Below are 12,970 nucleotides of genomic sequence, written 5' to 3'. Positions count from 1 at the left end.
GGTACTTCCCCTGTGGCTTCAGCTGAAGTGGAGGCCCCTTGCTCACTTTCATGCTGCTCATGTTTCGGCACCTTTGGAGGGCGTCCTCTGGGTTTGCGAGCCTGTGAGGCCTTGCCAAAAGTCTGCTCCTCCTGCGGCTGTGCAGGGGCTGAGACACCCATCTCAGTTGGGTGAGGACTCTGGTGGCGCTCTGACCGAGGGCAACGCAGTGGCATAGAAGTGTGAGTGCTTGGAGAGGAGCCCCCACTTCCTTGTTATCTGCCACCAACATCCCTCTCATGGGTCAGCCCCACCTCAGCGCTAGCAAGTGGCTTGAGAACACCTTGCTGCACATCAGGGGGGCCATGAGGACCCGTCTCTGCACTGGCAGTCCTACTGCTGAGGATGTCCATGAAGCACTGGTCTTTCTGATCAATAGCTGGCCATCGCTCCTCCAGAGATGTCAGTCTATTCTGAACATTGACCATATTCTCAACACTCTGGTGACTTATCTCCTCCATGGCCATGGCCATTGTCTGCAGAGAGGCAGCCACCGATACCACAGAGGTAGATATCGCTTCCACGGAGGTAGCTAACCTTTCTGAGGAGATGCGCTCATGTGCCAACGCCTCCACAAAGGCTCTGCTCATGTTAGAGATGGACTCCTCCATCCTCTCCACACACGCAGTGACCCTGGAGACAAAACTTGCCAGAGACTCCTGCACCTGTTCCTGGAGTTCCAGCACCGCTCTCCTTCTGGATGGACCCAGAGGCACAGGGTCCACATGCAGTTGAGCAGAGCTAGGAGAGTCCTGCGACCTCCGACGAGGACTCTCCACTGCTGTCCCTGCCTCCACCATCTGCTGATGCTCACTTGTGAGCTGTGGTACACCAGGTGACTTGTGAGCTGTGATACACCAGGTGACAGCACTACTCTATCTCCCGAAGGTCCCACCGAGGTGTATGTATCTGCGCTAGTGTTGGGTGCGCTTACATCTGCTGACGCTGCGCCCTCAGAGGTTGCAGATTCCTCTGAGGAGTCTTCCGCTTCAGGCTCTTCCTCCTGGACAGTGGGGAGGGGGGCTGTCGATGGTCCTGTGGGGGAGTAAAGGAATGAGTTAGAGATGTTATGGTAGTGTGGCATGCACATGCCATTCTAATAACGTACATTCGCAGCCATTTTAGTGATTCCTGCAATGTAAAAGAGAAGCAAAACTATTCTGTCACCAGCTTGCTCTGCTGCGCCCGTTTGTCCGTCCCCCACTTCTACCTCCAACTCAGCGCCAACGATTTCCAGTGCCGCCTCTTCAGCATGGGTCAAATGGGCGAGGGAAGGTGGCCCTCCTCCAGTCTTCGCCCTTTCCCTTTTATTGTGGGCTATCTTTTCCTGCAATGAGGGAGACAAGTGGAGTTTGAGTGAGAATGATGGAGTGAGTGTAGAGAATCCATAGCATAGATGCTTAGAAGGAGACAAAGATGGAGTGAGGTTCCATTTCCAAGGGCCCTCCCTGTGCATTGTTATTCGTTGTCATTGCATAACATTGATAGGGAGTGTCAGGGCAGCACAGTCGAATAGTGAAGTGATTGTGTTCGTAGAGTGAGAGGGATGGTTAAGGTTGCAAGGGTTTTAAGGGTAAAGTGGGATGTGTAGGAGGAGGTTGACAATGCAGAGTGCTGGTGATGAGAGGAGAAGGGGAGCAGAATGAGGGTCAAGCTGATGGTATACTCACTTTGGCTGATCTTACAAGGTCAGTGAACCTCTTGCGGCACTGCAGCCATGTTCTGCTGCACACCGATCTGGAGGTGACATCCTGTGCCAGCTGCACCCAGACAGCCTTGGTTTGTTTGGGAGGCTTCTTCCTCCCAGATGAGGGGAAGAGCACCTCCTTGCTAGCTCTCACCCCCTCAACCAGAATACTCAGGGACTCATTGGAGAACCTCGGGGAGGCCTTGGCTCTCGAGTTAGCCATCTCTTCTCAGCGCTAAAGTGTTCAGCTTCCACAAAACAGCAGTGGAATGAGCCAAGGAAGCGAGCAGTCCTTAAATGAAGCTGTATAAGTGGCGTCAGCAGAGGCGAGTTTCAGTCCAAAGAGAGTAATTGGCCCAGGGGAACCCACACACCCGGAGTTAATGGGGCAATTGGGGGAAAATCCAGACTTTTTCCCACCCGACAGTCGAGGCGGGTTCGGAACCCGCCCGTCCCCAAACCTGCTCCCAACCCGCTTCCAACGGGAAAATCGCCCCCAAAGAGTCTGCAAAGGGATAACGATAGGCTAAGTGAGTGGGCAGAAATTTGGCAGATGGAGTATAATGTGGGAAAATGTGAGGTTATTCACTTTGGTAGGAAGAATAGAAAAGCAAAATATTATGTAAATGGAGAGAGACTACAGAATTCTGCGGTACAGAGGGATCTGGGGGTCCTCGTACATGAAACACAAGAAGTTAGCATGCAGGTACAGCAAGTAATTAGGAAGGCAAATGGAATGTTGGCCTTTATTGCAAAGGGAATGGAGTATACATAGATACATAGAGATAGGAACAGGAGTAGGCCATTCGGCCCTTCGAGCCTGCTCCGCCATTCAATGAGATCATGGCTGATCTTACCAGTTCAGTACCCCGTCCCCGCCTTTTCTCCGTAACCCTTAATCCCCTTAGCCTTCAGAAATATATCCAATTCTCTCTTGAAAATATTTATTGAATTAGCCTTCACAGCCCTCTGTGGCAGGGAATTCCACAGGCTCACCACTCTTTGAGTGAAGAAATTCTTCCTCATCTCTGTTTTAAATGATTTGCCCGCTATTTTTAGACTGTGGCCCCTGGTTCTGTGCTCCCCGGCCATTGGAAACATTCTCTCTGAATTCAGCCTGTCCAGGCCTGCCATAATTTTATATGTTTCGATGAGATCCCCTCTCAATCTTCTAAACTCCAGTGAGTACAAGCCCAAACTATTTAATCTCTCTTCGTAGGTCATTCCCGCCATTCCAGGTATCAGCCTGGTGAATCGCCGTTGCACTCTTTCCATGGCAAGAACATCCTTCCGCAGATGGGGCGACCAAAACTGTACACAATACTCCAGGTGCGGTCTCACCAGCACCTTGTACAGCTGTAGTAAGGTATCCCTATTCCTATACTCGAACCCCCTTGATATGAAGGCCAACATACCATTTGCCTTCTTAATCGCCTGTTGCACCTGCATGCTCTCCTTCAGTGACTGGTGCACAAGAACACCCAGGTCCCTCTGCACTTCCCCATCTCCCAATCTATTGCCATTTAGATAATAATCTACCCTCCTGTTTTTACCCCCAAAGTGGATAACCTCGCATTTATCCACATTATAGTGCATCTGCCACGTATCCGCCATTCCCCCAACCTGTCCAAATCGCACTGTAGCCTCCTGACATCCTCATCAGAGCCCACCCCTCCTCCTAGTTTAGTGTCGTCAGCGAATTTGGAAATATTGCATCCAATTCCCTGATCCAGATCATTTATATATATTGTGAACAGCTGGGGTCCCAGGACAGATCCTTGCGGCACCCCGCTGGTCACTGCCTGCCACTCCGAAAACGAGCCGTTTATTCCAACTCTCTGTTTTCTATCCGCCAGCCAGTTCTCTATCCACGTTAATACTTTGCCCCCAATTCCATGAGCCTTAATTTTGCATGATAATCTTTTGTGTGGAACCTTATCGAAGGCTTTCTGGAAGTCAAGGTACACCACATCCACTGGCTCTCCCCCATCTATTTTACCAGTTACTTCCTCAAAAAATTCCAGCAGATTAGTCAAACACGATTTACCCTTTGTAAATCCATGTTGACTCTGTCCGATCCTTTCCCCATTTGTCAAGTGCTCCGCTATTTTATCCTTAATAATGGACTCTAGCATTTTGCCCACAACCGATGTAAGGCTTACTGGTCCATAATTCCCTGCTTTCTCTCTACCCCCCTTTTTAAATATTGGGGTAACATTAGCTACCCTCCAATCCACGGGTACTGTTCCCGAGTCAATGGAGTTCCGGAAGATGATCCTTAGAGCATCTGCTATCTCCAGGGCCACCTCCTTAAGTACCCTAGGATGTAGTTTATCAGGCCCCGGGGATTTGTCGGCCTTCAGTCCCCTCAACTTACCCAACACCATATCCCTAGAGATACTAATTTCTGTCAGCTCCTCCCTCTCATTAGTCCCCATGTTTGCCGATATTCCTGGGAGGTTATTTGTGTCCTCCTTTGTGAATACAGAACCAAAGTATGAGTTTAATTGGTCTGCCATTTCCTTATTCTCCATTATATATTCTCCCGAATCGGACTGCAAGGGACCGACTTGGGATTTTACCAGTCTTTTCCTCCTGATATACCGATAAAAGCTTTTGCAGTCTGTCTTTATGTTTGCTGCAAGTTTACTTTCGTATTCTATTTTCCCCTTCCTGATTAATCCCTTTGTCCTCTTTTGCTGTATCCTGTACTGCCCCCAATCTTCCGGTCTGGTGCTTTTTTTTGCCAGTTGATATGCCCTTTTTTTTGATTTTATGCTGTCCCTAATTTCCCTCGTTATCCACGGTTGAGTCACCTTTTTAGGTTTATTTTTATGCCAAACCGGTATAAACATGTTCTGGAATTCTTCCATTCTATCTTTGAATGCTTGCCATTGTCTCTCTACTGTCAATCCCCCCAGAAACACCACCCAATCAATCTTACCCAATTCCCGTCTCAGACCCTCGTAATTCCCTTTATTTAAGTTCTGGACCTTAGTCTCTGATTCAATTTCCTCACTCTCCATCTCGACTGAGAGCTCGATCATATTATGATCGCTCTGACCCAAGGGGCCTCGTACAAGAAGATTGCTGATAAGTCCCTTCTCATTGCACAATACCCAGTCTAAAATGGCCTGATCTCGAGTCGGCTCCTCGACATATTGGTCCAGATAACCGTCCCGAAAACATTCCAGGAATTCCTCCTCCTCAGAATTTTTACTAATTTGGGTAGTCCAATCAATATGTAAATTAAAGTCACCCATGATGACAGCTGTGCTCTTATCGCACGCTTCTCTAATTTCCCTTTTTATGCCTTCCCTCACCTCCATATTACTATTTGGAGGCCTATATATCACACCCACTAACGTTTTCCTCCCCTTGCTATTTCTCATTTCTACCCATACAGATTCCGTTTCATCCGAGTTAATATCCTTCCTTTCCATTGCATTAATCCCCTCCTTTACCAGCAATGCTACCCCACCTCCCCTACCTTTTTGCCGATCCTTCCTAAATATTGTATATCCCTGGATGTTAAGTTCCCAGCCTTGCCCACCCTGCAGCCACGTTTCTGTAATCCCAATCAAATCATACTTGTTTACCTCTATTTCCACAACTAATTCATCCACCTTGTTCCTAATGCTTCTAGCATTAAGATACAAAGCCTTCAGGCTTGCTTTTTTCACACTCTCATTATGAATTAGTTTGGCCCTTTGTGTTTCTCTCCTTTGCTTATTGCTTCTCACCTTTCTACCATCTATTTCTGACTTCATATGACTTCCCTCTTTTCCACTACCTAGGTTCCCATCCCCCTGCCAAATTAGTTTAAATCCTCCCGAACCGCCCTAGAAAATATTACCCCGAGGACATCGGCTCCCTCACAGTTCAGGTGTAGACCGTCCCCTTGGTACAGGTCCCTCCTCCCCAAGAACTGGTTCCAATGCCTCAAGAATTTAAATCCCTCTCCCTTGCACCACTGCTCAAGCCACATATTTAGCTTATCTATCTTACTCTCTCTAAACTTATTAGCTCGTGGCACTGGTAGCAATCCAGAGATTACTACATTTGAGGTCCTACTTTTCAATTTAGCTCCTAACTCCCTAAATTCAGCTTGTAGGACCTCCTCCCTCTTTTTACCTACATCGTTGGTACCTACATGTACCACGACAACTGGCTGATCCCCCTCCCCCTTCAGAATGCTCTGCACCCGCTCCGAGACATCCTTGACCCTTGCACCAGGGAGGCAACATACCATCTTGGAGTCTCGGTCTCGGCCACAGAAACTCCTGTCTATCCCCCTTACAATTGAATCCCCTATCACTATAGCCCTATCCCTCTTTTTCCCGCCCTTCTGTGCAGCAGAGCCAGTCATGGTGCCCTGAACCTGGCTGCTGGTGCCTTCCCCTGATAAGTCATCTCCCCCAACAGTACCCAAAACGGTAAACCTGTTTTGGAGGGAGATGACCGCAGGTGACCCCTGCACTACCTTCCTGCCTTTACCCTGCCTTTTGGTCACCCATTTACTGTCTGAGCTAGCCTTTACCTGCGGTGTGACCAACTCACTGAATGTGCTATCCACAAGATCCTCAGCATCGCGTATGCTCCAGAGTGAGTCCATTCGCAGCTCCAGCGCCGCCATGCGGTCCGCTAGGAGCTGCAGCTGGACACACTTCCTGCACACATAGTTGTCAGGGACAGTGTCCCTGATTTCCCACATGGCACAGGAGGAGCATGACACGGGTCTGAGCTGCCCTTCCATGACTTAACCCTTACAAGACCCTTTTATTTACTACGATTTAGCTTAATTATTGAATTCTACTTAGAATAAGTTTGTGAAAGTACTCACCAACCAGTCACCTACCTGTTTTCTGGTGTTGTATTTTCACTGCCGCCTCCTGTCCTGGAACCTTTTCCACCTAGGTTAGGCTCCTGAAATAAAATAAATTGAACCTACCTTTTCAACTTCCCCTAACCCCTAAAAGGTTAGAGGAGGTGGAAGGGTGGGAGACACTACACTGTAGTGTTTCGGGTTTAGCAACAGCTCCACCTATATAAGAGTTACTGGCCTCCTGCTCTCCCGACTGCACCAGCTGCTCCCTGGTGACGTCACACACTGATTACTATTTACCCCTCTCCTCTGCTGTTGATTTGGTACGCCTCGCAACTGCCGCCGGTTTTTAAGCCGGGCTCCTCCTCGCTGCTCTCTGCTGCTCCAAGTGCTCTCGGGCCTCGCGGGTTTTTATACCCGACTGCTCCTCCTCTGCTCCCGCTGCTCCGAGTGCTCTCGGGCCTCGCTGGTCATGGGTTTTTATACCCGACTGCTCCTCCTCTGCTCCCGCTGCTCCGAGTGCTCTCGGGCCTCGCTGGTCGTGGGTTTTTATACCCGACTGCTCCTCCTCTGCTCCCGCTGCTCCGAGTGCTCTCGGGCCTCGCTGGTCGTGGGTTTTTATACCCGACTGCTCCTCCTCTGCTCCCGCTGCTCCGAGTGCTCTCGGGCCTCGCTGGTCGTGGGTTTTTATACCCGACTGCTCCTCCTCTGCTCCCGCTGCTCCGAGTGCTCTCGGGCCTCGCTGGTCGTGGGTTTTTATACCCGACTGCTCCTCCTCTGCTCCCGCTGCTCCGAGTGCTCTCGGGCCTCGCTGGTCGTGGGTTTTTATACCCGACTGCTCCTCCTCTGCTCCCGCTGCTCCGAGTGCTCTCGGGCCTCGCTGGTCGTGGGTTTTTATACCCGACTGCTCCTCCTCTGCTCCCGCTGCTCCGAGTGCTCTCGGGCCTCGCTGGTCGTGGGTTTTTATACCCGACTGCTCCTCCTCTGCTCCCGCTGCTCCGAGTGCTCTCGGGCCTCGCTGGTCGTGGGTTTTTATACCCGACTGCTCCTCCTCTGCTCCCGCTGCTCCGAGTGCTCTCGGGCCTCGCTGGTCGTGGGTTTTTATACCCGACTGCTCCTCCTCTGCTCCCGCTGCTCCAAGTGCTCTCGGGCCTCGCTGGTCGTGGGTTTTTATACCCGACTGCTCCTCCTCTGCTCCCGCTGCTCCGAGTGCTCTCGGGCCTCGCTGGTCGTGGGTTTTTATACCCGACTGCTCCTCCTCTGCTCCCGCTGCTCCGAGTGCTCTCGGGCCTCGCTGGTCATGGGTTTTTATACCCGACTGCTCCTCCTCTGCTCCCGCTGCTCCGAGTGCTCTCGGGCCTCGCTGGTCGTGGGTTTTTATACCCGACTGCTCCTCCTCTGCTCCCGCTGCTCCGAGTGCTCTCGGGCCTCGCTGGTCATGGGTTTTTATACCCGACTGCTCCTCCTCTGCTCCCGCTGCTCCGAGTGCAAGTATAAAAGTAGGGAAGTCCTGCTGCAACTGTACAGGGCGTTGGTGAGACCACAGCTGGAGTACTACGTGCAATTTTGGTCTCCTTATTTAAGGAGGGATATACTTGCATTGGAGGCAGTTCAGAGAAGGTTCACTAGGTTGATTCCTGAGATGAAGGGGTTGTCTTATGAGGAAAGGTTGAGGATATACGCATTGGAGTTTAGAAGAATGAGAGGTGATCTTATTGAAACATATAAGATTCTGAGGGGGCTTGACAGGGGTAGATGCTGAGAGGATGTTTCCCCTCATGGGGGAATCTAGAACTAGGGGGCATAGTTTCAGGATAAGGGGTCACCCATTTAAAATGGAGATGAGGAGGAATTTCTTCTCTCGGAGGATTGTGAATCTGTGGAATTCTCTTCCACAGAGAGCTGTGGAGGCGGAGTCATTGAATATATTTAAGGCTGAGATTGACAGATATTTGACCTACAGGGGAGTCAAGGGTTATGGGGAGTGGGCGGGAAAGTGGAGTTGAGGCCAAGATCAGATCAGCCATGATGTTATTGAATGGCGGAGCAGACTTGATGTACAAAAATGCCCCTAAAGTGCTTCCCAGAGGTATAATTAGAAAAAAATAGGAGATATTAAGAGGTGTGACCAAAGTATTGGTCAAAGAGGTGGATTTAAAGGGAAGTTTTAAAGGAGGAGAGTGAGGTGGGGAGGTGGAGGGGTTTAAGGAGGTGTTTCCAGAACGTGGGACCTAGGCAGCTGAAGGCACGACCGTCAATTGGGGTGGGGTGGGGGGTGGGGGGAGGTAGGGGAGTGCAAAGAAGCCAGTATCAGAGGAACGGAGATTTCGATTGGGGGGGAGTGGGAGGGGTGCAGGAGGGATCGTAGGGCTGCAGGAGGTCACAGAGATAACAAGGACTGAGGCCACAATGGGATTTAAACACAAAGAATGAAAATGAACACGGATGAGTGGGACGGTGCCGGATAGGATGCGTATAGCAGAGTTTAGGGCGAGCTGAAGTTCTGCTGAAGCTGGCCGGGGTATGTGTAGCCGGCCAGGAGAGCACTGAATGGCATAACGGAGGCGGGCGATGTTACGGAGGTGGAAGTAGGCAGTTTTTGCGATGGAGAGGATATGGGGTCAGAAGCTCAGCTCAGGTTCGAAGAGGAGGTTGTGAATGGTCTGGTTCAACCTAAGATGATGGCAGGGGAGGGAGATGGAATCGGTGACAAGAGTATGGCGTTTGTGTTGGGGGGGAGTGGGGTTCAATGGCGATGATTTTGGTCCTCCCAATTTTTAACTGTAAAAATTGCGGCTCATCGAAGATTGGATGTTGGACAAGCAGTCTGACAACACAGAAGCTGTGGAGGGGTTGACAGATGTGGTGCAGATGTATTATTGGGTGTCGTCAGCGTACATATGAAAGGTAACTCGATGTCTGGGGATAATGTTGCCAAGGGGCAGTATGTAGGTGAGGAAGAGGAGGGAGCAGCCATAGATCCTTAGGAGACTCTAAACGTAATCGTGCAGGAGTGGGAAGAGAAGCCATCGATTGAGATGCTGTGGCTACAATTGGCTAAAAATGCAGCCAAGCGAGCGCAGTCTCACTGAGTTGGACAATAGAAGAGAGGCATTGAAGGAGGATGGCATTATTTTTATTCATTCTCAGGATGTGGGCGTCGCTGGCAAAGCTGGCATTTATTGCCCATCCCTAGCTGCCCTTGAGAACGTGGTGGTGAGCCGCCATCTTGGGCCGCTGCAGTCCGTGTGGTGAAGGTACTCCTACAGTTTGATAGAGTGTCAGCATTTAGGAACAGCTTCTTTCCCAGGGCTGTCATCCTACTGAACTCCACAAATAAACACTAAAGCCTGCACATCTGCCGATGCACTTTATTATGGTCATATTTATGCTAATATATATGTACAAATATATGTTGAAATGTTTAAGTGTCCTAATCCAAATTGTACACTCTCGGGAGCCGCAAGCCTACATTTCGTTGTACTGCACTTGTGCACTAACAATGACAATAAAAGTTGATTTGATTTGATTTGATTTGATTTTGACCCAGCGACGATGAAGGAACGGCGATATATTTCCAAATCAGGGTGGTGTGTGACTTGGAGGGGAACTTGGGAGGTGGTGGTGTTCCCATACATCTGCTGCCCTTGTCCTTCTAGGTGGTAGAGGTCGCGGGTTTGGGAGGTGCTGTCGAAGAAGCCTCGGCGAGTTGATTGTTTCAAAGGCTGCAGACAGGTCGAGGAGGGAAAAGGTACCATGGTTATAGTCACAGAGGAGGTCATTAGTGAGTCTGGTTAGGGCCATTTCAGTGCTGTGGCAGGGGTGAAAACCTGAATGCACAGCTGGGGAAAGATGGGCCTTGGGAGGTGACAACACGTTCAAGGACTTTGGAGAGGAAAGGAAGGTTGGAGATGGGGTGCTGGTCTGTAAGGACTGAGAAGTGGTGGTTTTAAAAGGGATGTCAATGCAATCATCCACAATAATGTCATGGCTGGCAAGGGCCTTGTTCAAGAGGGAATGGTGATTGTGGAGGGAAACGCAGAGATTGATCCACTGGCAGAGTCCAAAGGGGAAGTAGTGGGTGGGATGAGCGGCGCAGGAAGTAGGTTGGGGAGGTTAGCCCTCTGTGGGCACGCTGGGCAGGAAGGTGGGCGAGAGAGGAGGAGAAGGCAGTTAGGGTTGCTGCTCATAAGGAGGCAGTGACGGGTGCCTTGATGGGCCCTACAGAGATTGCCAAGGGAAGCACACAGAGGCTAGCTGTGGGCTTATTCAAGGGGGGATTCAATCTGCGATGGCAGCAAATGAATAGGGAAGCAGAAAAGTAGTGATGGGTTAGTATCGGGAAAGAAGGGCCTGAGTTGGACCAGGAGCAAAAAGAGAGACAGAAGCAATGGGATCTGATTCCAGCCAAAACGCGCAGAGGGAATTCAGGTTATATGTACAGGGCAAGGTAAGGAGAGACATAGCTTAGTTGTAAACAGTACAAGGAAGAGCCAATATGAAAGAGTTCAAAGGTAAAGCCTGAGGTGCTGTGATGGGATGATGTTGACGTCTAGAGAGGATGAAGGAGTCAGCTTGCAGAGTCCTCGAACCAGTGTCCAATTTCGGAGATACTTGTGGAATCATAGAATCATAGAAATTTACAGCACGGAAGGAGGCCATTCGGCCCATCGTGTCTGTGCTGGCCAACAAAGAGCTATCCGGCCTAATTCCACTTGCCAGCTCTTGGTCCGTAGCCCTGTAGGTTACGGTACTTCAAGTGCATATCCAAGTACTTTTTAAATGTGATGAGTGTTTCTGCCTCTACCATCCTTTCAGGCAGTGAGTTCCAGACCCCCACCACCCTCTGGGTGAAAAAAGTTCTCAACTCACCTCTAATCCTTCTACCAATTACTTAAATCAATGCCCCCTGGTTATTGACCTGCAGAGGAGGAGACCTGGAGAGAAGTAGATCCAGGAGTGGATCGAAGGACAGAGTATCAGTGATTGAATGTTGTCCACTGGAATCAGAGGGCCAAGGCGAAACGGAGAGACAACCGTCTGCCGGCAAAGGTTGAACCTGGGATCAAGCGGAGGTGAGTGAGAACCGCTTAGTATTCATTGCCCAAATCATAATAAACATTATTTTAAAACTGATCTGTCCTTTGTTGTTTCAGCAGTTAAGGCAATGCTATGGAGAAAATACAGGTGGAGGAGCTGGGGAAAGAATGGGGAACGGGAGTCACAGTCTGGGAATATTCTGCTGGACAACCAGATATCACGCCAGAATGCTTCAGCCTGCTTAGGAGAGGTATTGAATGGGGAACAGTAGCCTTCAAATTCCTGTGTGCACACAACTGGGGGAAAATCGGACGATGCAGGTTTTTCCTGCGATTGCGCTCACACAGCCGCTCACTCGATATATTACATAGAAACATAGAAGATAGGAGCAGGAGTAGGCCATTCGGCCCCTCGAGCCTGCTCCGCCATTTAATGCGATCATGGCTGATCATCCAAATTCAGTACCCTGTCCCTGCTTTCTCCCCATACCCCATGATCCCTATATTCGATATTAGCGTGTTCGTTGCAAGCTCGCCTGGCACAATCGGTTACCTAACGAGGCGTCCCCTTAAAGTTAACAGCTGAAGCGCATTTAAAATGCTCCAGTGGCCAATGAAATGATTGCGTTCGCGGCTGCATGCAGAAGAGTTTTGAGCTGTAGTGGTGCGAGAACAAGCGAGGGACCGGAGAGCTGTCCTCTTCAGCACTGAAGAGCACCCGCCACAGGAACGAGTGGTGCAGTAAGCCTGGGAGCAGGCGGCCGAGAGCTGGAACTCTCTCTCCCCCACCCCCCCGCCAAAAAAAGGCTGAGGACGCTGGGGATCAACGGGAGTTTTAAAGACTGAGATCAATAGATTTTTGTTAGGTAAGGATATCAAGGGATGTGGAGCAAAGGCGGGTCAATGAAGTTAAGGCACAGATCTGCCATTATCTAATAGAATGGCGTAACAGGCTTGAGGGGCTGAATGGCCTCCTCCTGTTCCTATGAGAGGGAGAATAATGTCACTTGCTCCCAATATATAGATGGCAGGTAAGATTTCTAAACTGCTTTCTGTGATATGTAACTGCCACATAATCTGCCCCATGCTAACAACCTGACAGCTTTGTCATGCTTACCATGTATGTTCTATACTGCAGCATGGTACAAGTACCAGCTGCAACTTCTATCTGAGGCCAGACTGGGTAAGGACAGCAGGTTTCCTTCCCTAAAGGACATTAAGGAACCAGTTGCCTTGTTACAACAGTCCGACTGATTCACGGACACTTTTACTGATTTTTATTCCCAGATTTTTTTTTAATTTCAAATTTTCAATTCGTCATGGTGGGATTCAAACTCGTGTTTTACTAGAGTATTAGTTCAGTGACATAACCACTACACT

The 12,970-nt window shown here is 49.8% G+C and overlaps 1 protein-coding gene across 2 annotated transcripts in view; it reads right to left on the bottom strand.

The window, feature by feature from the left end:
• aig1 (androgen-induced 1 (H. sapiens)) overlaps positions 1-12,970 on the bottom strand; it is a 208,004-nt gene that overhangs the window by 60,376 nt on the left and 134,658 nt on the right. The window contains exon 4 of one of the 2 annotated variants that reach the window (XM_085979234.1): positions 9,864-10,276. The exons of the other annotated variant lie outside the window; for it this stretch is intronic. Coding sequence (XP_085835360.1) covers positions 9,938-10,276 — 339 coding nt within the window. The 3' untranslated portion in view covers positions 9,864-9,937. Of the gene's footprint in view, positions 1-9,863; positions 10,277-12,970 lie in introns of those variants that run through there. 2 annotated transcript variants of the gene reach the window in all.

The sequence above is a fragment of the Somniosus microcephalus genome, chromosome 3 (genome assembly GCF_052327205.1).
Source record: "Somniosus microcephalus isolate GS21.2 chromosome 3, FLI_Smic_1.0, whole genome shotgun sequence".
Taxonomy (NCBI): Eukaryota; Metazoa; Chordata; class Chondrichthyes; order Squaliformes; family Somniosidae; genus Somniosus; species Somniosus microcephalus.
Note: the sequence above shows the minus strand (reverse complement) of the source record. Positions and strands in the feature narration are given on the sequence as shown.